Consider the following 26,582-nt stretch of genomic DNA (forward strand, 5'->3'; position numbering starts at 1 on the left):
AGATGTTAGGAAGGGGAAGTAGGAGAAGACAAATTAGAATTTACCAGTTTAGTCAACTGGATCCTAAAAATGTAGTGGTGGGATTTATATTCCAGAGGACTTTTTGGTGAGTCTGTGCTGTTCTTAATGCTTGCTGTTGGTAGGGAAAGGGGAAGAGGTTTGGCATCTCACCAGGATATTTCCCTTGTAACTTGTGCTACATTGTGACATTGCTGTAATGGGATAGTCAGCTACATTGTGGAAAGTGGTGGAATCCAAATATTGATGGTGGAATCACAATGTTAGTCAATACAACCTTTCTCTTAGCACTTGGCAAACACGTGTAGGAGAGACTCTAGAAAAAGGGGAAAATTCATGCAGGCGGTAAAGAATCTGAGTTCATGGAGACCAAGGTAGTAGTAAGGAGAGAGCACAAGGAACTGTGGCCCCAAGACAAGTAGCAAGAGTAAGTGGAGTGTGATTGGAAGTCTGCAGACATGTTTTCCTTAGTAGAAAACTTACTGAGCTTCATGTTGTAAAATGTCCCAAGGAGCCTGGGGTTTGTCTGAGAGTGTGACCCTGTCTCACAGGATTCTTCTTGTTTTCCAGATTATCAGAACGATCCTAATACCAGGGATTTTCTAGCTGTGACTTGCTGTTCCCTCCCAGCCCATGCGGCTCTTCCCATGCCCCAAGTGTGTCACCGGTGCCCAACGCAATGTGTGTTTGCCAAACCATGGAGGTGGGCAAGTATGGCAAGAATGCCAGTCGAGCTGGAGACAGAGGGGTCCTGCTGGAGCCTTTCATTCACCAGGTGGGTGGCCACAGCAGCATGATGCGCTACGACGACCACACCGTGTGCAAGCCTCTTATTACCAGAGAACAGCGCTTCTATGAGTCCCTGCCCCCAGAAATGAAGGAGTTCACACCTGAGTACAAAGGTGAGTCCCAACACCACTGCATGTTACATGGGGCTTCTGACTGAGGAAACACTGATGTGCTGCTGTGGTGTTACGGTCTTCATCTGGTTCATTTCAAGTCCTTCTATTTCATTGCTAACTATTAATTTGATAGAAACTTCGGTGAAGAAAGGCTTTCTTTGTGCATTCACATTAAGCAGGCAGCTGGAGATGCATATAGAGACATCTAGAGTAGAATGCTGATTGTACTGCCAGGCTTCAATCTAAGTCCTTAACCAGATCCCTACTCAGTTATATTTGATGTATACCAAATAAATGGAAAGGCAGTGAAATTCTCTTCATAACTCAATTCAGAGCTCAGTGGGCATATTAGAAAGGTTACTGTAGCTTTTCTTACCAGTCAAGGAAACAGTTAAATGGAAGGGATCAGTTCTCTTCAGCTGTGTACTTAGAGTACCCATGGTCTAGGCTTTGGTAGGGGAGAAGAGAAGAGGCAGCTGGCAGCATTTAACTTCTGCCTCTGAAGGCTTAACAGAAGCAGAAATGAAAGAGTTGCTTCCTCTGAGCCTCCTTGAAGAGCTCTTAGTATCACCCTGTGTTCAAACTGAGTGAAAATAGAACAATAACAAAGTGACCTTTTGCACCAGGGAGCCTAGGGCTCCTGTTACTTTAAGGATGAAAAGAACAGCCGGGAGAGCCTCATGAAGGGGACGCTGCTTGTTATGATCTGCCAGAGAGTGGGTCCCCAGGGATTTACCTGCTACCACTACCTATTGCAGAGCTAGTTGTTCTGTAGTAGTACAGTAGGCTAGAGCCCTGTACGGGAGACAAGATAGTACTGCAGCAATGACCAGTGGCAGTAAGCTACCTTGGAGTTAAGCCAGTAAGCTAAATCAGAAAACACCTGCAGCTAGTCCAGGGACTTATCTGAACGGAAGAGGGCAGGGCCTGGGAGATGTATAAACCCAGATCCTTAGCTAGGATGGTCAGTCTGGCCTTGCAGGCCAAAGGGGAAAGATCCTTGCTGCAAGACGGCTGTTGCAGGTTTCATAGTCGGTAGGGTCGGAAGGAGCAGATCATCAAGTCCGACCCACTGCCATGGGCAGGAAAGAATGCTGGGGTCCAATGACCCCAGCTAGGTGATTATCTCTTCTCCTTTTGAAGACCCCCAGGGTAGGAGCGAGCACCACTTGGAAGTTGGTTCCAGATCCTAGCGGCCCTGACAGTGAAGTAGTGCCTCCTGATATTTAGCCTGAACCTGCTCTCAATCAACTTGTGGCCTTTATTCCTAGTTACTCCTGGTAGTGCTCGGGGGAACAGGGATTCTCCCATTCCCTGCTGGTCCCCCTTGGTAAGTTTATAGATGGCCACCAGATCCCCTCTCAGCCTTCACTTGTAGTTGACTGACTGGGACCCTGTCAAGCATGAGAACAAGTGATGAGATGAGGGTTGATAGGGATCAGAGACACTCAGTGAATGGGAGTTTTTAGTAGACAACCAGTGCACTTAGATTTAAGTTGCAGCCAGTGCACTTACGTTGGTTTGAGTTTGGACCAGTACACCAGGTGGGACTGATAGGGGAGGATAGGAGGTCCCAGAGTGCCAGGGAGGCACGTCAGGCTGGAGTTTTCCAGGACAAGATGCAAGCTACAGTATAGCCCAAAGGGCAAGAATCTAGGCCAGCAGTCCAGCAGGAGAGTGAGATAGTGAGACAGCGACTGGGCCAAGGGCCTAAAGCCTGAGAGCGACAGAGTTAGGGTTAGTGACCCATGGCCCTGCAGAGGTGAGAACTAGGGCCAGTGGCCCACAGCCCAAGCAGGGTAGAGACTAAACAGGACCAGTGAGCCCACAACCTAGGAAGGGCAAAGACTGGGCCCATAGCCCATGAGAGGCAGAGGATAATAAGGGCATAGAGGCCTGAACCATTAGAGAAGAGATTTGGGGCTATATCTCCACTGATATGAAAGATCGGTAACAACTGTGAGGCATGGGCATGGCTGTAGGGGAAGGTCAGAGGCTATGAATAACTCATAAGGCAACAGGTCCCCTGGGGACACATACAGGCCAAGGTAGGAGTTTCTTGAGGGGAGAGGGTTCAGGTGAGGTCAGTGGGATCTGTGAGGGATCTGCTGGCAGGAAGATAGACTAAGGCTCAGTCTAAGACCCTTGGGCAGCCTCCCTTTCCAAACCTACTAAAAAGATCAAGGCGTGGCAGTTGAAAGAGGCCGAGCATCATAGCCACCCCTGGGGAGCGATTCTGCTCTATCTATGCTTTGTGGGTTTGTTAGAATTGTTTCTACTTTACAGACTCTAGTTCTGAAGGGACCCATGTACAGGAATAGGTGCCCTGTGCAAAATGGTAGAAAGCAGAGCAAATTGTTGAAGATAACATTTTAAACTGGTGGTTTGAAACTTGACCTCACTTTTCCCTGGTATTCTTGACATTTTGGGGAAGTAGGAGTGAAGTAGGCAGGAGCAAAGAAGCATGAGCTGTCTCAGCGTAGATTGGTGCCTTGCCTGCTGTGCAGGCATTCTGCCTTTCTTAGAGGTACATTTGGGTCTCTCTCTCAGGTGAACTGTGTTTATATCAGAGTATGAAATGTTAGACAAGAACTTAACTTTAAGGGAGAGCCTGTTTCCTGGCCTTCCTCCAGCCTGTCAGCATTATCATCTCTGGATGGTTCTGGGTTAGGAATATATCACAAGTCCAACATAAACTCCAGATCAGAGTGTACCTCTCTGTGTGGCACATGATCACCTTTTAAAATGTCTAAAATAGCTTTGTTTCTAAAAAGAAATTGCTTCAAAGTCTGTCTCTGGGTTGATGTGAACGGCAGATGCCATTGGTTAGCCAGGAATTGTTTCTTTATCCTATGATACCTACCTATTTCTAGCTATACAGGGTGCAGGGTAGCCAATTTTTTATTTGAAGAACAGATTCTCTTAGCTGAGCAGGTGTGAGCAGCAAACTAAATTCTGATCCTCATGGATGGCTGGAGGAGCTGTCCAGAGGCATGAGAGCTGAGTACACATGCAGTTTTGTTGTAGTGAGGTACCAGGCCCAGTAATTTTCAGCCATGTATGTAAAGGAAAACTGCATTTTCTCCTACTGTAGCCCTGCCACTGAATAATCTTGGTGTTACTTTTAATAACAATAATAGTTGGTGGAAAGTAATTTATGCCAAGTGTTACTTTCAACTTGGCAACTTTTCTCTTAAAGTTGAATGTTATAGGGCAGGGCTGTCCAGCTGTCAGTCCACTGGCCACATGCAGTCCTGAAAGTGTTGGCATGCAGATCACAGGCTCCCACCTGCCTCTTCCTTCTCCTCCTAGTTGCTATTGCCCCTGTGGCTGAGAGATGGCTGAAGTGCCTAAGCTGTGTGTATGGCAAGGAAGGGAGCCAGGCTGCACACACTGCAGGTGGGTGGTATGCACAGTAGTGAGAGGAATGGGTGAAGCACTTTGCAGTGGGAGGGAGTTGGGCTGCCTGTACTATGACCGCAATGTAGGGGGGAGCACTGGGCAGCCTGCACAATGGAAGGGAGCTGGGAGCGGGGGATGTCTACCTGTAGTGTGTGGTCCTTGTGGTATGTAGCCTCTGGGTGATGGATAGTGGGCACATGATGAAGTCAACACAGATACCTCATTTATATGCACACTTTGGTTTGTAGAGTACAGTTGGCTGGGCGCTTAACTGCTGTAAATTGGCATTGGTTAACTTCAGTCTACATGGATATCAGAGAGATGTATACACAGTGGCTGTGATTTAATTGTGTCCAGTTTGGAAAATCCTCCCAGAAGGACTCCCTATGCTTAAAATGAAACACTTCTTTCCAAATGGGAAGCAGTTTTTAAGTGCAATTACTGAAAATACAGAAGTGGGAAGAGCTGCTGCTTTACAGCTCTTTCCCTGGTCTGGACTGGCACAACTAGTGTTTGTTGGCCTTTGGGGCACTTGGTGAGTCCTGTCTCTTTTCTAATCTTTTCTGAGGATGAGGAGGACTGAGCAGTTAGCTTTAAGGTAGATATCTTCCCAATTTGAGCAGTGGTGTTTATGTCCTGGTTAAGTCAAGCTGTGCATGAGTCCAGTGTTCTGGACTGGTAGATTTTCATAAAGGGCAATGCCATGGTCTTGCAGTTAAAGTCCAAGATGGTAGAGTTTTAGAATACCCCTCCCAGGCTGTGCCAGAGACTTCCTGTATGACCTTGTCTCTCTCCCTTTTTCACATTTTCTGGGAATCTGTACTCAGTGGGGAGTACCACTACACATCCTGCATCAGCTGGGACTCCACTTGCTCAGCATTTTCCCTGTCTGAAGACCTTCTGTTATTCAGCATTTTCCCTGTCTGAAGACCTTCTGAGTTATTCACGTTTGAAAGTAATTTCACCAGGACAGGTCACTGCCACAAAATGGGGCTCTTGTCTCCTGTGGCCTTCTAGGTCTTGGAATTTCAGAATCCTTGATTTGCCCAGTAGAATGTCAGGAGCTGATCATTAGTCTCCCCACCTGTCCCCCATGAGTGTGTAAGATATGGAGAAAATCTGTATATTTGTAGACGTAAGGAAATGCCCAGTGAAGGTGCTGCTTCATTCCTGTAACTACTCCACAGCAATGGCAGCCCCTTATTGCAGAATTCTCTTGTAAATGAAAATATTTGCCTTATGTGCAGGAAACTAGCTGTAAGGAATTCCTGAGTGCAATGTAGTAAGCCTCTTTAATTGTGGTTGTACGTGTGGAACCAGTGGCATGCACTACCATGTCAACATAGCTCTGCAGATCATACTGGGAACCAATATGGAAAGTAGTCCTGATTGGTACTTACATTGTACCGTTTCCAGGTTTTGTTGACATCTCTACAGCAGGGGTTTTAAAGGAGTGTGCCCCTTCTGGTGGTGGCAGCGAAATGCAGAGTGTGGGAGGGGTGGGGCTTGCATGCAGTGGTGCAGGATGGTGGATGGCAGTGGTGACGGGCTAGGCAGTGCCTGTGCGGCAGGCAGAGGGGAGCTTCTGCCCTCACCTTCCCCTGGCAGTGGTATAGGGTGGTGGTTGGTGGTACTTCATCCCCTAGCATACCCTCTAGCACCTTTTCAAGTGCCCCTAGGGGTATGTGTACCTCCACTTAACAACCCCTGCTCTGCAGGATGGAGTTATGGCTCTGGGAGAAGCAGTGTCTGAGGGTGCTTCCTGAGGTTGTTAGCTAGCAACCTTTTTCTGCTTATTCCACTTACTTGCTGTGGACATAGTATGGGAGACTTTAACCGAGCTAACCTCAGTTAACACTGAGACCTTAACTGGCTTTCTAATCCATAGATTCAGGGTTCCAGAGTCTCATGTACCAGAGGGGTACAGGAAGCTTTTCTGGGGCTCCATTGTTTAGGGTGACCTCTGTCAATAATTACTGGAAATAAGCTTCCATGTACAGCACTTCTGTCAGAGGAAACATCCTAATCTCTATAGACAATTTAAAAATCTCATATCAGGAGTATCTCAAACTGTAGACTTATATCCATTTCTAAACCCCTGCTAACCCCACCCTGGATTGTAGCAGTAAAGTGAGGTCATAGTGACCCAGACACAGAACACCATCTCAGTAATGGACCTGCAATAAGATTGCATATCTAGATATGCCTGCATCAGTGGCTAATGTTGATTTTATGACTCAGTATAGGCCCTGTAGCCTGACAGCATTCCTATGCACCCTTAGGTTCCTCTCTGCTATCTGCCTCACTGCCCACCTGAAAGCTTTAGAAAGCTCCTGACAGTAAATGTACCCAACCTGGATCCAAAATCTTAAACAAGTCAAAATAGGCTCATTTGGTGCTGCACCCAGGACCAAACTAGCTTATTCATACTTGTGAATGGCTCAGTGTTCCCTATCCTGCTGGGGTGGAGGTGGTCCTAGCAGCTCATAAGAAGAATTTCTTTCTGCACGTTCCCTCAGCATTGCTGAATATTGTATCTGTAAAAATGGAGGGAGAAGGACAGTGTCCTGCCCTATAAGCCCTGGGTCAGTAATAAAAGTTATGCATGCACAGGAGTTATTAGCATCAAGCAGTGGAAGAAGAGCCTTGAGCTCATAGGTTACTGGCTTCCAGTGATATCACACAGCACAGTTACCTGACTGTGCCTCTAGTCTTGTGGCAAGACAAGCATCACTCCCAGGGACTGAGTGGCTGCTCAGTCACAGAATCATGGAAATCAGGGTTGGAAGGGACCGCAAGAGCAAGGCCACCCGCAACTAGATCATCCCAGCCAAGCCTTTGTCTAGCTGGGTCTTAACAATCTTAAAAGATGGAGATTCCATGACCTCTCTGGGTAACCTGTTCCAGTACTTCACTACTCTCCTCTTGAGAGTTTTGCCTAATATTCCACCTAAGCTTCCCTTGCTGAAACCTAAAACCATTGCACTTTGTTCTGTCATCTGCCACCACTGAGAACATGATAGCTCAGGGGTGGGTAAAATATGGCCTGTGGGCTGGATTTGGCCTGCCAAGCAATTACAACCAGCCTGCTGGGCCTCTCCGGAAGCCCTCTGTAAGCCCTGGCCCTCTGCAAGCCAGTGCCTCCATGCAGGAGGTGTGGGTCTGGTTGCTAAGCAACCATGCCCTGCCCCACCAACCCCAGCCTGGCCTGGCCCACTCCAACCCTGAGCTAGGGGCGCTAGAGACCAGAAGTATCTGCCTGATGGAAACTTTTGCTGGTGACCCTGTGGCTGTTCTCAGCTTCCCTGCCTGCGAGCGTGGGAATTCAGGGATGGGCCCCACTGGGTCAAGACCAGGGACTACTGCAGGGGAAGAGGGATGGGAGCGCAGGAAGCCATGCGCTATGGGGCTAGGTCAGGCTGGCCCTGTGTGCTGCCACTGCCACCACATGCAGATCCAGGACTTGCATGCTCCGGTAAACCTAGTGCCCCAAGAATTGACACAACACCTGGTTGATCAATAGCAGAAAGGCTTTAATAACAATACCGCAAACAAGCTTATAAAACCAAGTGACAGAAAAAGACTCCTTCCCAAAATAAAATGAGTTACTCCACAAAGTCCTAGTACATATTTAGCAGCAATAGTGTTCTCTCACTAATGCCGGCAAAGGAAACTGGTTCAGTCTTGCAGCTTTCACCAAGCAGGGTCTGTTGCTAGTTAAGCTGGGTGTGATGTAGCAGTGATCTCTCTCTGCTTCTCCTGGAGTGCACGCTTTGCTGGAAAATTCTGTTAGTTCTTATACTGCTTAATTGTATAACTTCAAACCATTTTTCCTTAATAGTTGGCCGATTACAGTCCAAACAAACAGGGAGGAAAAGGTGTTGATCATCATATCATAACTATTAATTAACTATTAATTTCCTGGCTCCTGTTCTTGTATTGTCTAGGTATAAAAACATGTGCATCTCTGCAGACTGCAATTGTAGGTCAATTTACACACCGGTGATGGGCCTGAGCAGTCATACAGGATACTTAGAGGTGTCACCAAACCTGTCTTGAGGTATTTGTATATCAGTGGGGCACAATGTGGTCCCCATTTTCAAAAAAGGGAGGAAGGAGGATCCAGGAAACTATAGGCCAGTTAGGCTTACCTTGATCCTTGGTAAGCTTTTTGAGAGAATTATCATGGCGCATGTCCGTGAGGGGCCAGCAGGGGAGATTATGCTTAGGAGCAACGAACACAGGTTCATTAGAGGCAGGTACTATCAGACCACCCTGGTGGCTTTCTGTGATCAGGTCACAAAATCCTTAGATGCAGGGGTAGCAGTGGACATAGTCTTCCTGGACTTTAGGAAGGCCTTCAACACCATCTCTCACCCCATCCTCATTAAAAATCTAGGGGACTGTAGTGTCGACACCTACACAGTCAAATGGGTCACTAACTGGCTGGAGGACCACACCCAGAGAGTGGTGGTGGATGGATCTTTTTCGGCCTGGAGGGATGTGGGTAGTGGGGTCCCCCAGGGCTCGGTCCTTGGGCCTGCACTGTTCAACATCTTCATCAGTGACTTGAACGAGGGGGTAAAAAGCACCCTGTTCAAATTTGCAGATGACGCTAAGATGTGGGGGGATGTGAGCATGCTAGAAGGAAGGAATAGGCTGCAATCGGACCTGGACAGGTTACAGGGGTAGGCAGATGAGAACAGGATGGGTTTCAACACTGGCAAGTGCAAGGTGATGCGTGTGGGGAGGAAGAACCAGCAGCAGACCTACAGGCTGGGGAACTCCCTTCTTGTCAGTGCAGAGGCAGAAAAGGATCCAGGAGTTGGTACTGATGCCAAAATGAACATGGGCTGACAGTGTGGGGCGCGTTCAGGAAGGCCAACCGTACCTTGTCATGCATCCACAGACGCATCTCAAGTAGGTCCACGGAGGTGATCCTCCCCCTCTGTGCGGCACTGGTCAGACCACAGCTGGAGAACTGCTTCCAGTTCTGGGTGCTGCACTTCAGGAGGGATGTGAACAACATGGAGAGGGTCCAGAGGAGGGCCACTCACATGATCAGGGGGCAGCAGGGCAGGTTCTATGAGGAGAAGAGGCTGCGGGACCTGAACCTGTTCAGCCTCCACAAGAGAAGGCTGAGGGGGGGGATCTAGTGGCCTGTTACAAACTAGTCAGAGGGGAACAGCAGGCACTGGGGGAGCCCCTGTTCCCCCAAGTACTACCAGGAGTGACCAGGAATAACTGTCACAAGCTGGCAGAGGGTAGATTCAGACTAGACATCAGGAGGCACAACTAGGATCTGGAACCAACTTCCAAGTGAAATGATGCTGGCTCCTACCTTGGGGGTTTCATAGTTTCTAGGGTCGGAAGGGACCTGAGCAGATCATCTAGTCCGACCCCCTGCCATGGCAGGCAAGAGTACTGGGGTCAGACGACCCCAGCAAGATGTTCATGTAACCTCCTCTTAAGAACCCCCAGGGTAAAAGTCTGCACCACTTCTCTTGGAAGTTGGTTCCAGACCCTAGCCGCCCTGACCGTGAAGTAGCGCCTCCTGATATCTAACCTAAACCTACCCTCTGCCAGCTTGTGATCGTTATTCCTGGTCACTCCTGGCGGTGCTCGGGGGAACAGTGACTCCTCCAATGCCTGCTGATCCCCCCCTGACTAGTTTATAACAGGCCACAAGATCCCCCCTCAGCCTTCTCTTGTGGAGGCTGAACAGGTTCAGGTCCCGTAGCCTCTCCTCATAGGGCCTGCCCTGTTGTCCCCTGATCATACGAGTGGCCCTCCTCTGGACCCTCTCCATGCTGTCCACATCCCTCTTGAAGTGCGGCGCCCAGAACTGGACGCAGTACTTCAGCTGTGGCCTGACCAGTGCCGCATAGAGGGGGACGATCGCCTCTTTGGACCTGCTCGAGATGCATCTGTGGATGCATGACAAGGTGCGGTTGGCCTTCCTAACTGCCTCCCCACACTGCTGGCCCATGTTCATCTTGGAGTCAATGATGACCCCAAGGTCCTTTTCCGCCTTCGTGCTGACAAGAGGGGAGTTCCCTAACCTGTAGGTACGGTGCCGGTTGTTCCTCCCGAGGTGCATCACCTTGCACTTGTCTGTGTTGAAACCCATCCTATTCTCGTCCGCCCACCCTTGTAACATGTCTAGGTCTGATTGTAGCTTGTTGCATCCTTCCAGTGTGCCCACGTCCCCCCACATCTCAGTGTCATCAGCAAATTTGAACAGGGTGCTTTTTACCCCCTCGTCCAAATCACTGATGAAGATGTTGAACAGTGCGGGCCCGAGGACCGAGCCTTGGGGAACCCCACTGCCCACGTCCTTCCAGGTTGAGAAGGACCCATCCACCACCACCCTCTGGGTGTGGCCCTCCAGCCAGTTGGTGACCCATTTGACTGTGTGGGTGTCTAGTTTCATAGTTTCATAGTAGCTAGAGTCGGAAGGGACCTAGGTAGATCATCTAGTCCGACCCCCTGCCTTAGCAGGAAAGAGCACCGGGGTCAGATGACCCCGGCAAGGTGCTCATCTAACTTCCTTTTAAAAATCCCCAGGCTAGGAGCCTGCACCACTTCCCCTGGAAGCTGGTTCCAGGCCCTAGCCGCCCTGACTGTGAAGTAGCGTCTCCTAATATCTAATCTAAACTTACCCTCCGCCAGTTTGTGACCATTATTCCTGGTCACTCCTGGCAGTGCACGGGGGAACAGGGACTCCCCCAATACCTGCTGATCCCCCCTGACCAGTTTGTAGCAGGCCACAAGGTCCCCCCTTAACCTTCTCTTGTGGAGGCTAAACAGGTTCAGGTCCCGTAGCCTCTCCTCATAAGGCCTGCCCTGCTGACCCCTGATCATACGAGTGGCCCTCCTCTGAACTCTTTCCATATTGTCCACGTCCCTCTTGAAGTGTGGCGCCCAGAACTGGACGCAGTACTCCAGCTGCGGCCTGACCAGTGCCGCATAGAGGGGGAGGATCACCTCCCTGGACCTGCTCGAGATGCATCTGTGGATGCATGACAGGGTACGGTTGGCCTTCTTGACTGCCTCCCCACACTGCCGGCCCATGTTCATCGTGGAGTCAATGACGACTCCAAGATCCTTTTCCGTCTCCGTGCTGGCAAGAGGGGAGTTCCCCAACCTGTAAGTGTGGTGCTGGTTCTTCCTCCCCATGTGCAACACCTTGCACTTATCAGTGTTAAACCCCATCCTATTCTCATCCGCCCACCATTGCAACCTGTCAAGGTCAGTCTATACCACAGCCCCCCAGTTTCTTAATGAGAACGGGGTGAGAGACGGTGTCAAAGGCCTTCCGGAAGTCCAGGAAGACTATATCCACTGCTACCCCTGCATCTAATGATCTGGTGATCTGATTGTAAAAGGCCACCAGGTTGGTCTGACAGGACCTGCCACTGATGAACCCATGTTGGTTACCCCTAAGCATGCAGTCACCTGCTGGCCCCTCCTGGACGTGTGCCAGCATAATTTTCTTAAACAGCTTGCCTAGGATCGAGGTAAGACTAACCAGCCTATAGTTTCCCGGGTCCTCCTTCCTGCCTTTTTTGAAGATGGGGACCACGTTGGCCCTCTTCCAGTCCTCCGGTACCTCACCAGAGCACCACGAGTGCTTGTAAAGCCGTGCCAGGGGACTTGCAATGACCTCGGCCAGTTCCTTTAGAACTCTAGGGTGGAGATCATCCGGACCAGCTGACTTAAATACGTCCAACCCCTCCAGAAGCTCCCTAACTAAATCCTTGCTAACCCGTGGCCCAGGTGTGCCTCCCCCAGGGCCCGAGGGGGGCCCAGCAGGGAGGTGGCTGTTCTGGTCCCTTCTTAGGAAGATGGAGACAAAGAAATCGTTAAACATGTTAGCTTTGCCATCTGGTGTGACGACCAAGTTTCCCAACGCAAGGGCCCCACATTACCTGGGACCTTCTTTTTACCCTTATGTATTTAAAAAAGGACTTCTTATTGTCCTTAATCTGGGAAGCTAGTCCCAGTTCCATCTCTGCCTCGGCCTTCCTAACTGCCCCCCTACATCCCCGAGCAACTACAGAATAGTCCTCCCTGGTGATGACCCCTTCTTTCCATTGGGTGTAAGCCTCCTTTTTAGCAAGGAGACATTCCCGGATGCTTTTGGTGAGCCATGGAGGCTTGTGTGCTCTCCTGCTCCCTTTGATCCTTGTTGGTCTTTAAGAGGAGGTTAGATGAACACCTTGCCGGGGTCATTTGACCCCAGTACTCTTTCCTGCCATGGCAGGGGGTCAGACTTGATGATCTGCTCAGGTCCCTCCGACCCTACCAACTGTGAAACTATTTGCAGTAGCTTGTACAGGTGATGGTTTGTTTTTCAAACGCCAGACATGCACTGAATGGTTCAGACATTTTTAACACCCTATACTTTAGGATGTTTGTTGGGAGAAGGGTTTATCACATACAGGGCATCTTTTCTATATCTTTTACAAGTTTCTCTTGAGATGCATATTTAGCCTTTTGTTTCCTTCAGCTGCTAGCTAAGTTGAAATGCATATGTAGCTTTCTTGCCTTTACTGGCTTCTGAGACGCACACACATGTGATGAGCATGTCAGTTCTCTGTTGACCATTTTCTTGATTTGACATGATCTAGCACAGAGAGTAAAACCAGTTGAGGTTGCTCTATTTTGTACGGTCCCAGCTGCCACTTTGCATTATTGTGCAAGATGCACTGTTTTTTTAGTTTGGTCACAAAGATTTTATGTGTAGGCCTGACTGAGCTGTTGCTGTATTCACCATCAAGACCCCCACATGCCGACACCCCCACCCCAACTCCAAACACACCCACACCCTCCCATACACACTGCCACCCCCACTGTACCCCCATACATATCCACACCCTCCCACAGCCCCCATCCAACCACATACCCCACACTCACACCCTTCTACACCTACTCCTACGCTCCACCACACACACACGCACTCCCCAGCCACACCACCCACTTATATCCCCTTACCCCCAGCAATTTATATTATGAGCTATTATGAAATTATATACTATGCAAATGAATGTAAATCAGGACAAAAATAAAATTAAGTTGTAGTAGATGTTTGATTTTTTTTTTTCCTGTGGCATTTCCAGCTCCAAGATGGCAACCAGGGGGTGGGGCAGCTGTCAAGGGGCAGGGCTACCATTGCAGCCATTCACAGCTTGCCAACATTTATTAAGCAGCCAAATAATTGTCCTTCCCTGGTCTAGCTCCATCTTCTTTACAACCACACTTATGTAGCTGAAGGCTGCTATTAAATCCCCCATCAATCTTCTCTTTTCCAGACTAAATAAGCCCAGTTCTCTCAGCCTCTCCTCTTAAGTCATACGACCTTATGATTTTTGTTGCCCTCTGCTGGACTCTCTTCAATATGTCTACATCATTTCTGTAGGGGAGGGGGGGCAAAACTGGACACAGTACTTCAGATGTGGTCTCACCAGTGCCAAATATAGAGGGGAAGAATAATTTCCCTCGATCTGCTGGTTCTGGTAATGTAGTTCAGTATGAAGACATTGAACAAAACTGGGCCCAAGACTGACCCGTGGAGCACTCCATTTGATACTGGCTGCCAGCTAGACATCAGGCCATTGATTACTATGAAACCAACAGTCCAGCCAGTCTTCTATCCACTTTACGGTCCATCCAACCTGTACTACCTTAGCTTGCTGGCGAGAATGTTGTGGGAGACCTGTAATCAAAAGCTTTGCTAAAGTCAAGGTATATCACAACTGCTGCTTCTCCCCACATCCACAGAGCTAGTCATCTCATCATAGAATGCAATCAGGTGGCTCAGGCATGACCTGCCCTTGGTGATGACTGTTTCTAATCACCTTTCTTCTTCTCCAAGTGGTTAGAATGGATTCTTTGATGACCTGCTGTATGAAGACTGAGGTAAAACAAGGATTGAGTGCTTCACACTTTTGTGCATCCTCTGCCACTAGGTTGCCTCCCCCATTCATTAAGAAAGCCACACTTTCCCTGATCATCCTCTTGTTGCTGACATACTTGTAGAAATTATTTTGTTACACTTCACGTCCCTTGGTAGCTGCAACTTCATTGCGCTTTGCCCTTCACAGTTTCATCCTGCATGCCCAAGCAGTGCTGTTATACTCTTCCCTAGTTGTTTGTCCAAGTTTCCACTTGTAAGCTTCATTTCTATGTTTTAGCTCACTGAAGTGTTCCTGGCTAAGCCAAGCTGGTCTTCTGCCATACTTGCTGGTCTTCCTATGCATTGGGATGGTTTGTTCTTGCACCCCCAATAAGTTTTCTTTAAAGTACAGCCAGCTCTCCTGGACTCCTTTCCCTCTCAGACTGGCTTTCCAGTGGACACTGCCCATCAATTCCCTAAGTAAGTCGAAGTCTGCTTTTCTGAAGACCAGAGTCCTTATTCTGCTGCTCTGTTTCCTTCCTTTCCTCAGAATTCTTCCCTGTTTGTGAGCAGCAGTTCAAAAAGAGCATGGCCTCTAGTTGCCCTCTCCCAACACGTGAACCAGGAAGTTATCCCCAACACTCTCCAAAAACTTCCTGGATTGCCTGTACAGAGCTGTATTGCCCTCCCAGAAGATGTCAGGATGATTGAAATTTCCCATGAGAACCAGGGCCTTTGATCAGGAAACTTTTGCTAGCTGTTTGAAGAAAGCGTCGTCCACCTCATCCTTCTGGTATGGTGGCCTATAGTAGACCCCCACCACAACATCACCCTTGTTGCTCTCCCCTCTGATCCTAGCTCAGAGACTTTCAAGAGGCCTATCTCCAATTTCATATGGGAGCTCTGAGCAATCACACAGCTCTTTTACATTTAGGGCAACTTCTCCTCTTCTCCCCTGCCTGTCCTTCCTGAACTGTTTATATACATCCATGACAGTACTCCAGACATGCTAGCTGTTGCATCAAATCTCTGTTATTCCAGTCTTGTCCTAGTTCTGTTTCATTGCGAGGACTTGCAATTCTTCCTGCTTGTTTCCCATGCTCTCTACATTTGTGTACAGATACCTGACATAACCCTCAATCTGCCCCCTCATGCCCTTTCTCCATGACAGACTTACCTGCTGGGGGGGAAGGGTGTGAGTGCATGCAAGTATGCACATGCTCAGCCCCCAAATAATATTTTTTCCCTTTGCCTGTGCACCTGAGGTAACTAGCTGACTACCCTATTGTTTCAGCAAGAATGAGAACACCTTCCCTGTTGCCCCTTCCTGCTTGTGCTTCTTCCAGGTCACCCACTTCCCCACTTACCTTGGGGCTTTGGTCTCCATCCCGCATCAGTCAAATCAGATTTTGTGGTAATATAAGAACTTTAGCTTCTGGAGCTGGAGTTTGTGTTGGAGGCTTGCTCTCACTGGTTGCAATCGAAGGATGTGGGTGTTGTGTGAAGCTTCACTCCTTTTTTTCTGTTTCTGGATAAAAGGCTTTAAATTAGAGTGGACTATATTGTGGAAACCTATTCATCCAACTAACACCATCATTGCTAACTTGGGTCTTGGGCTTGAACTGCCATGCCTGTTCTTTAAACCAGTGTAACTAAGCAAGCAGCTTTTAAACAGCATTGAAAAATGGTCTGTAAACAGAAATCCAGTTGTTATCTAAACATACTATAGGGTTTTTAATCTAGTTAGCTATCAAGGTAAGAGTAAAAACAGATGTTGCTAAATGAAGCAGATCAGCCATAGCAGGTCATATCCTGCCACAGCTGATCTGCTTTAGTGGCAAAACATGCAATGACTGTTGTCCTGCATCAGACAGGGATGCAATCTGGGACAATGGGTAATATGTTTCCTTTGTCTGGGAAGCTTGGTGTCCCTCACTGTCCTGTGCTTCCTTGCCAGGACCTGCACTGGGTCCCAGTGTAGAGGTGTGGGGCAGCACAGGACCTGGAGAATCCCCAGTGCCCCATGCCTCCACACCAGGACCCACACTGACCTATGCCTCCATTTGACATATGGGCCAGTGTGGGACCCAGGGACACGATTCCTGGTGTCCTGTGCCTCCAGGCCAGGCCCTGTGCGGACCTATACTTCACATGGATGCACAGGTCAGCATGGGTTCTGGAAAAGAGACACAGAGCCCCACAGATTTTCCAAGTCCTTTTGCCTCCATGCTGGGAACCACAAGTTTTCCCCACTGATGATACTCCCTGGAGATCACAGGGGAGATGTCTGTAAGCAAGGAACCCTGATTTTCCTTGCTTTGTAGAGCGCCTCCTGAGATCTCCCGGGGTACATCCCTTTATGTAGGGAAAGCCATGGCTCGAGGGGTCTGATCCTGTGGGAATTTCCAAGATGCCCAGGATCAGGCCCTTCAAGCTTCAGGAGCCACTTGCTTATGGTGTAGCTGGAGAGCGCAGGCACCTTTGGACAGCCAGCACTTTCTCACCTCAGAGGAAATAGACATCTGCTGTGATGCTGTTTAACACTACGTTTGGTTGTAGCCATTGATGTAGTACAACAAAGAATTGGGACATCTATTTTTTCATCATTTGTGTGACTCCAAAACTTTTTATGATAGCACGAATGTGACATTAGGTGGTGTATTTCTACTCTAACCACCTGCTGCTGATAGGTAAAAGATTCATAATAACAATGATACTAGACTGAAAGTTGAGTCAAGAGGCAACATATCACATGTGAAAATGTTTTACTCACCACTAACAGCCAGCTCATGGCCCAAGAGTAATGCTTCTCTGGATCTTAGTATTTGTTGCCAAAATTAAGTGAGCTCCAAGAGAAACAACTTGGACAGGTGCAAGTCAGCTTGAACCCTACCGTTCTGATAGAGCCAGAGTTGGGAAAGATACTCTCAAGGTACTGAGCACTCAGGGTACAAAGGTACTCAAGTATTTCATCAGAAGTAGGTACTGGAAAAACGCATTAAGAGACCTCAAGACATAATGTTAGAAGCATCCACCGATATTTGGAGTGACCATCTGAAATATGCTATACCAAGTAAATCCTTCTGTATCCTCTGGCTGCAGTACCAATGGCAGGGGAAATAGAAAGCATTCAGTTGAGTCTGTTTCCCATGATAGTTCTGAAGGAACCAGATCACCATGAATTAAATGGATGCATCCATGAATCCATCATGTCTAAACTGAAATTCACTCAATGACGTGTAATTGAGCCCCTTTGTCCAGCAGATGCCATTGCAATTTTTGTGTAGTGAGTCCCTTTATCCACCAGATGTTGCTTTGAATTGCAGCTAGGAGAGAAAGAGAATATCTGCAATTTTTAGTTACTTGGATGTAATGTATTTTTTCGGACACTAGGTATTGCACACCAGTGTTGTGGTCCAGCCAGCCCAACATGAATCAATCTTCTGCTCACTTGCATAGACACCCACACCCCTCTTCCCCTCACCAGCCATGCCCTGGCTGGGGTGACAGTGTCACCATCACCACATAATCTGCCCCTGGTTCCATCCAGGAATGAAGAATTGCTTGGCTGCCTAAAGGGGGAAGTGCTTTCATTTGCTTTCAGAGCAAATGGCACCCTCCTGATCACAGGATTTTATACCATAGCCTCCACACAAGTGCACACCACCATCAGACCCATGGCAGCAGGCAACCCTTAATGAGAATGGCACTGTCACCCCATAATCTTCTCCAGTTCAATACAGGAATAAAGAAACACTTGGGCACTGAAAAGAGGCACCCTGGACTGCTTTAATTTGCCCTTCAGAGCAAATGGTGCCTGCCCTCTTATAGGACTGACTGCAGCCCATAGCGTCCATGCTTCATGATTTTTTTTTCTTTGTGCTGGCTGCAGCGCTATGCCAATCATGATTGCACAAGCTCACCCCACAGTCAGATCCATGGGTGCTCCTGCAATGGCAGTAGGAAGTCCTTAGTGGCAACATCACCTTCACTAGGGTTACCATTTTTCCAGTTCCAAAAAAGAGAGTACCTGTTGCATGCGTGCACAGTATATGATTGTGGGGGGCAGTGATATGCCAGTGCCCTAGCCCTGCTCATTCCATTGTCCCTCACTGCCAAGCCACAACTCCCCCAGGCCTGCTGCTGCCCCTCACTCCTGACTTGGGACCTCTGGCCCTGCCAGTGCCCCTCACTCTCAACCCTCAGTACCCTACCCCGCTGTGCCATGCTGGTATCAACTGGGGATTTACTGTTTTTTCCAGTTTTATGAGTTTAACAGCCCTCTCTATTGGTGCCAGCAGCTATTGATTTGGCAGTGATGAGAACAAAGCCAGGGAACCTGGCTTGATGACCTCCTAATGACTCGCATTGAAAGAAAAGAAAACAGAAAAGCTTATTTACATAATTGGTCATTACTGATATATTAAGCATAATTTACATACATTACCAAATATCACAGCATTTACAAGGTAATGGTGATCAACAAGCAATACTCTTCAACTCCTAAATACTCATTACTCTTCAACTTCTGAAAACTGGAGCAATAATCAACAACTTTTATAACAACAAGCAATAACAATAGGCATTGAATGTTTAAAACAACAAACAAGCAATAATCAATAATCAACAATAATCAATGACTTCCACTGCAGAAAAGCAATATACTGTTTTCTGTGTTTCCAAGCTGGACTGCCCTTCTGTCTCCTGTTCTCATGACTGTCTCCTGCTGTGTTGCCCGGATGATACTCAGCTACAGACATGACATGCCTGTCTTGCAATTTTGCACAACCACACCATGCAGGTACTGATGACACTGATGATCCTGTCTTTCTTGGTATTCTTAACAGGCTTCATATCTGGTTTGATATGAAGCGGTTGGTTAAAAATGACCAAGAAGGTCTTTCCTGCCTGTTCAGGTTGTTGGACTGCAGGCCCTGAGCAGCTGCAAACAATTGCCCAGCAGTCTCCCTGCTGTGCATTGTCCTGCACTTCCCCGCACTGCCTAACTCACGGACTCTTTAAAGCAGTGTCTGACACCAACCCACTTCCCCGCACTGCCTAACTCACGGACTCTTTAAAGCAGTGTCTGACACCAACCCAATCCCCTGGGCTCCAAATCCACACACACACACGCACGCACGCACGCACGCACACACACACACACTTCAAGCATGTCATCTTGTGATTTACTTTCCAGATCTCTTGGTTTTTAAGAGTTTGTCTCATGATTTTTGACACGGTGGAGTTGGCAATACTGAGCAGAGGCGAGGTCCCTGAACAGTGGGTCCTTGGCCAAAGCCAGCAGCAACAGTAAAATTGGTCAGCTCTTCTAGTTTGAGCAAACATTCCTTGCTGTGATCTGCCTGGAATCTGCCATAGCAGCTGACAGCATGATAGTGCTAAATTAAGTTCTGAATAGGATTAGGATTAAGATTACTATTAGGATGGGATGGCATGACAGCACCACCCTGGCCCCTTGTTCCCACCAGCACAAAACACTCACAGGCGTGACAAGGTTCACATCTTTATTTATCATCCTGTTTTCTTTTATCCAGACCTGAGCATGAGTGCACTGCTTACCCACTGAGGAAGGCGTTGATCATGTGGTGATGTTATCCTTGGTATTGGGGGTCAGGGGCATGTAGCACCATGACAGGTATCTGTCCAGCCATTGGCGGAGGTTGCATAGCAGGCCAGGCTTGTCCCCCATGCTGTCGTAGCTAAGTGTCCTGACCCAGGAATGCAGGTGTGTCCAGGGAACAAGCAGGATCAGTAACAGCAGGGCATAGTGGCTTGGCCAACCTTCAGCCTATACAAAGAGCTCATTGTACATGGCATGGGGCATATGCAGCAGTGGCATGTTCTGGGCACATTGGCATTGTGGGGGGGAACCACCCCTAGGGCACCTCCCCAGAGGGGGTGAGAGGGTGGTAGCTGTGTGGCAAGATCCTCACAAAGGTTGTCTTGTAGCCCTTCATGATGAGCTAGGTGCCAACAGCTGTGCAGCAGTAGAGCAAAGAGGCTGTCTTTGCTCCCATGTTACGAATTACGCTCTTAAAGCTATGTGGAGTTCACTCTAGGCTGGGGCAATTATCACGCAGAGCAAGTATCCAAAGTCAGATACAGAATCTTTATTCGCTGCAGCGAGGTGCCTCCGAGGAGGCATCCCGCCTACCAGATATAATACTATTTTATACTTAGTTAATATGTCAACAGTAGTTTGTGATTAGCTCGTACTTGTAAAAATAGTCAATTATCTATTAACTAAATCACAATTTATTCAATCAAGTGGCACTGTGATCGTGAACACCGAAGTTTAACTCTTGTGACTACATGCCCCATATATTTTTGTCACCATGAATTTTATCTTACAAAAACAATCCTTGTACCGCCTCCAAAGGTTCCTTTGTTGATGAGACTTCTCTGTTGACTGGATTCAGCTAGGTTCATATCTTATCAGTAACCCTTACACAGTACCCCACTTCTCCCAGCTGTCTTGTAAGTGTTGTGTCTACTTTAATGAAATGGAGGCAAAGGGACAAGGAAATGGCTTCACTGGCTAAGCCTTGCTTTAGCCCTACAAGATTTGTATACAACACCATCACCCAGTGGGACGCTGGCCACAGTAGAGCAAGCTGAGAAAGGGAGTGGGGGAGTCATCTGGCAGTCTCCTGGCTACCAGGTCTGACTGGTTGATTTACCATTATCACTGTGCACCTGTAAGCACAGCCAAGCCCCAATCTGAGAAAAGGCAGTGGACGGCACTTGGTACTGATCATCTTATCTGTGAAATGTTGGAAAATTTCACAAAAGGTTTCTGGGTTTTTAATTGTAGCCAAGTTGGTCTAAGGAAATAGGCAGGCAAGGTTCTTTGAATAGATGTGATATCTTTTATTAGACCAACTGAGTGGTTGGAAAAAAGTTCTTAGCAAGCTTTCAGGTGCAATCACCCTTCTTCAGGCATAAGGAGTCTCTACTGTTCTGAGACTCCAAGGAATGAGAGAAGCTAAAAGTGTGGCAGGATCTCAGTCAGAATGTAAATAGTTGAAAATTAGAAAAACAAAAGGTAAAAAAGGGAAGGGAGGGGAAAGAAAGCAGTGGAGGGGGGAAGGCCAAAAGGAGACACTAAAGTGGTAGTAATACAAGGTAAAAAAGAGGCTATGGAAAAGGAAATAGTTAGAAATCAGGAAGACAAAGGGCAGAAAAATAGAGGGGGGTGAGGAAAAAAGGTGGGGGAAAAGAAGAATGTAAGAGGTCAGATCCGGCAGGTACCTGGTGAATCAGATGTCAGGCAGGTTGTAATGTGTCATAAGTCCAGTGTCTATATTTAGTCCATGATTTTTTGTATCCAGTAGATTGATGGAGTGAAATGTATAGGCTTATCTGTGAAAGGTGTTTTGTAATTTCTCTTTGAGGATTAGAACTGAGAGATTGGAAAGAGAGTGGTTTTGTCGTGAGAAATGTGCCCCTACAGGTAATTGGGTATTCTTGCCTTTGATAGACATCAGGTGTATGTTCATTCTGGTACACTGTTGTTGTTTGGTTTCTCCTACGTATTTTCTGCAGAGGGCATTTGGTGCATTGGATGAGATATATTACATTTCTGGAGGTGCAGCTGTAAGATCCAAGAATGCTGACGGTTCTGTTGTGGGGTGTAATTGTGGGGCTAGTGGAGATATGGTGGCAGGTTTTATGTTTCTTGCCATGGAATGGTCTGGATCCATTTGGTGTGTTTTGGGCCTTTGCTTCTTGATAGGCTGTTGCCTCTTGATGGGCTGGCACTTTATTTTTCAATGCGGGCTATTATCACATACTCAAGCCACACTCCCTGGCTTTGTTTTCCTCACTTGCAAGACCAATAGCAGTTGACAGAGGCACCCCTAGAGGGGTTTGTTAAATTTTTTTAAACTACAAAAACTGTTAAAATTGCAGATCAGCTTCAAGGGTGGAGGGATGAAAAGAAATGTTGGGAGCCAGGGAGAGCATAGCACAGGTTGGCACTGTGGCCAGGCACATGTATGGTGGGTGCAGGACTGGCAGGGCTCCCTGAAAGTGCCTCCAGGTGTCCACATTAGGCACCCAAGCACTTATTAAGCCCTGACAGGAACCAAGCGCTGATTAAGGGGCAGCACAGCATGGGGGTGTTATTTTAGCCATGGACATGTGGAGGTGCATGGTGCGAGTGCAGACGACATGGTTGACCCTGCTCCCACCTTTGCCCTGCTGTTTGCCTTTGGCTGCTGGCACCAGTGCCACTATTACAGAATGGGGCAGCCCACGTGGGCAGCTGACGTCAGACCTGCCCCCTCCCACTACTGGAATTCTGTTCCAATGCACCATGAGTTACCGAGGTACCCCCGTTCTGTGCCCCCTCCCTCCACCCACTGTCCACTTCTGTGGAAGTACTTTCATTACTGGTATATGTCTGAAGCAAGCCAGGGAATGTTTGGCTATGCTTACATCAGCCAGCACTCAGAACCAAGCATTATTAACCCTTTCCAATAACAGAAGTAGATATGGATGAGAAATACTTTTTATTAGACCAGAGCACTTAATTAAATGACAGTGACATACCACGGGATGCCAACTCCCGAATTTCTTGTATATAAAAATGCATTACCGAATAGGAACCCCTCTCTCATATAGTCTTCTTTCCCAGCTGTGCACCCCCTGTCTGAACCTCCACTTGTTCCCTAAACCGTAGTGGTGCTTTCCTGGAATTGGAGCGCCTCTTGGTTGCAGGCAGTGTGGGTGGGGGAAAAGGCCCAGTGGTCTCACTACTGGCGACTTCCTGGAAAGAGGCAAGCCTAGTGGAGTTCACGTACAGTCTTCTGGGGGGGCTCCATTTATGAATCGAGGGCTTGTTCACAGGCTTGAGAACCGATCCTTAATCATTTCATGCATCTCCTGGAGATATGCACAGTACTGCAAGGCCAGATCAAGAAATTGGCTTGTGTGGTCTAGGAGATCCTTTTGGAATTCTCTAGTGTAGGCCTTGCTTTCCATCTCCCTCTGATTAGTCTCTCTAAACACCTCCTGGACTTCATCCTGCCAGTGATCTGCACTGATCACTTGTGATTGCGCAGCCTCCACCAAAGACTCCATCATGCTATCTCTGGAGCATTGCTGCCTGCAGCGGAATTCCTGCTTTTGCTCTGCTCCAGTGTGAGCCAGTGTCTGCAGTTCGGCCGCACGTCCCTGGCTTCCATCAGGTGCAGTAGCTGGTAACAGGAATTGGAAAACAAAGTGTTTTTGGTCAAAGATCTCATCCCCAACCTGTAAATAAAAGGTTAACCCTTACCTACGCTACTTGTAGAAACCCCCCAACATATCCACCCCAATGGAAGCAAAACATTGCCTGCCATAGTGCCACAAGTAGATATAATGCCCATTTCCCAATACTTAGGTGTCCCTGGCTGCGGGTCCTCTTGCATCTTCAAAACAAAAGATCTTTGTGTCTTGGGAACTTCTGATGTGTCAAACACGTTGGAGAGGAAAAACACAGTTTCATCTGACCTGTCTTCATTCTCTGTGCTCACCGCCAAAGGTATCGGGGAGACTGGGCGCATGGTCAGGATAACTCTTCTTGTATGTTTCCATCCACCAGCTCCTGCAACTAGTTGCCCCACGCCTCCAGCATATCTCCTGTTTGAGTTTCTGGACAGTCAGTTTGTTAGGTGTGCTCTTCTGAACACCTGTCCCAAATGACCAGAGACAAGTCTCACCTGCATCCTTGGTGAGAGTGATGGACAGCTTCTCATAGAGTGGTGCAGTTGTGTGTGTTGCCCCAGAATGAGAGTTCTCCTCCTTGGCCCAATCAAAAGCATATTTCAGGGCCTTGGTCTTGGTGTGGCACTGTTGTCCGGTCCTGGTTGTGCCTGCGCGCCTTCTTTTCGTTGGCAATTGCTGTATGCACTGGCTTATTCCATCTACTTTGCAGCTGCTCAATAATCTTTTCCTCCGACCAAATATTGATTAAGTCTTTAAGTTCTTCCCAGGTCCAGTTGGGGCCATGGCTTATAGATGTATCAGACTCCTGTTCCATAGCCTGCATACTGGACTTGTTCTTTAGCATCAACATCGAGATCTTTTTTGTGGCCAAAAGGAGTTGAGAGGGCCAGATCTGCTATTATCAGAGTTGTGAAATGCTTTCTGGCAAAGGTTTTGAGCTGTTATATAGACATGTGTTTAAAGAACCTTCTTTTAGAAATTCCATGTATGCATACCTGTGAAGGTGTGAACTGTGTCTCAGTACTGGCAGTCAAGGGAATCTGATCAAGTGACCTTTCCGAACAAAGCACCAGTAATATGCATAGCCTGGGCTAAATAATCTCCTGTTGTCTGGAAGGACAGATGATAATGTCTCGCTGCTGATTGCATCCAAGCGTCTCTGGCTAGCAACTCTTCCTTCATGTACGCATCCCCTTCCCCCCACTGTACCACCTATCAAGTGCTCAACTGGTCTGGGGTTCTGTCTGGTCTGAAGGGAAGGAAAGTCTGAGGTTCATTCATTGAATATCTGGCTGTCCACACCCCAGTTTTTTTAATGATAAGCAATTGATGAATTTCTGGGGGGCCAGGGAGGGCCCAATACCCTAAGTACTAAATTAGGGGAGGTAGCCAGGTTATGGGAGTCTGGTGTGTTCAGCAGTAGAAATGTAGCATGGCTGTTAATGGTGCCCTATTCCAAAATTGGGTGTGGGTCAATTTGAACCATAGTGGCTGTGAGAGGACTTGATAGTTCTGACACCTTGTTGCCTGGCATAGATGTTGATGTGCTACTGGGAACTATTGAAACATAGTGCTGGCCCAACACACCCATGTTTCAAACTTGGCTTAATCCAGGGTGGGGTACCATTATGGGGTGATACTTCTTGGGTGTGCCTATTCATTGGTCTGGTAAATGGCAGTGTCTACACCCAGGGCATATGATGGTTATCTGGGGTCATCCTAAAACCCCAGTTCTCAGTGGACCTGAGGAACATGACCTTACCCCCCACCCCCAACTACAGGCCAAAACCTCTGGTGTGCCTACACCCAGGACATGGCCTCTTGAGCTGTGTATGTACTGAAATGCAAAAATCTGGGCAGTTATAATGCTAATAGATTGTATTCAGCAGCCCTAGCTGTTTAGATGATCCCTGGTGAACCTTGGTGGTGCTGTGTGCTAAACAGCCACTCTGCTTTGTGCTGCCAGACAACATGGCTTCATGTAATCCTGAGTGAGGAGGAGTGAATGGAGTTGGATCACCTGTTGATGGCTTTGGATGCAGTTGATACTGTAGAGACACAGCTGCTGATCACAATGCAGGGTATGCTGAGCCTTCTGTTAAGTTGCGAAGACGTGGCAGAACCTAATCACGGCTTGCTATACCAGGCAAATAGCCTGTGCAGTGGATTGGGAGAACTGAGAGGCAGCTGCGGAACTGGTGGCTGACAGGTGTCCGTGGATCAACCTATGGAACAGCAATCGCAGGGTCTGGGCCCACGCGAGCAGCTTTGACTGGGGGGAGTGAATTGTGCTGTTGACTTGGAATAATCAACAGTGGCTGGAGATGTTCTGAATGACCAGAGAGACATTTAATCACATAGTATCGATGCTGGGGCCACAAGTTATGAGGCAGGAGACTGTCATGTGTTAGCCCATTGTGCCGGACAAGAAGGTGGCCATGGCCATCATGAAACTGACCACTCCCACCAGCCTCTGCTACATCAGGAACCAGTTCAGCATGGCTCCCTGCATGGCTGGGCTTGCAATTTGCGTGGTATGCCAACTGCTGCAGGATGTCATAGCGAACAACTTTATTTGCCTCAATAACCCTTTGGAAGTTACTGAAGGCTTCAAGGCCATGGGGTTCCCTAACTCTGTGGGTGCATTGGACAGCACACATCCCTGTGTTATTCCCCTCACAGGCGAGCCAGCTATTCAGAAACAGGAAGGGATTTGCCTCAGTGACCCTGAAAGTTGTGGTGGATCACCATGGCTTTTTCGCTAAAATTTATACAGGCTGGGCAGGCAGTTCACATGATGCGTGTTTGTTTAGAAACTCACTGTGCTTGGTTTGATAGAGAAAGGACAATATGTGGCTTGAGTCCCCTGGTACAGTGATGCATGGTGGTGTTGTTCCCCCATTTATCATAGCAGATGCAGCTTACCCCTTCAGCCCTGGCTCATGAAGCTTTATGGAGGACAGGTTACCAACCCACAAAAGATGGCTTTCAACTGTCATCTGAGCAAATGCAAGATGGCTGTTGAATGCGCCTTTGGCCACCTCAAAGCATGGTGGAGGTCACTAAACTACAGGTTTGAGTTGGAGCGAGAAAACATAACGGCTTTTATCAGTGGCGACATGTAGGGGGTG

General features: G+C 48.0%; 1 protein-coding gene across 3 annotated transcripts in view; it reads left to right on the top strand.

Moving 5' to 3' along the window:
* IP6K1 (inositol hexakisphosphate kinase 1) overlaps positions 1-26,582 on the top strand; it is a 103,418-nt gene that overhangs the window by 63,285 nt on the left and 13,551 nt on the right. The window contains exon 4 of one of the 3 annotated variants that reach the window (XM_090023044.1): positions 589-920. The exons of 1 other annotated variant lie outside the window; for it this stretch is intronic. In XM_090023044.1, the coding sequence (XP_089879170.1) occupies positions 698-920 (223 nt within the window). In that variant the 5' untranslated portion in view covers positions 589-697. The remainder of the gene's footprint in view (positions 1-588; positions 921-26,582) is intronic. One more of the 3 variants, XM_090023045.1, reaches the window with a different exon arrangement.

This window comes from Crocodylus siamensis, chromosome 11 (assembly GCF_052110815.1).
Source record: "Crocodylus siamensis isolate JL-2025a chromosome 11, ASM5211081v1, whole genome shotgun sequence".
Taxonomy (NCBI): domain Eukaryota; kingdom Metazoa; phylum Chordata; order Crocodylia; family Crocodylidae; genus Crocodylus; species Crocodylus siamensis.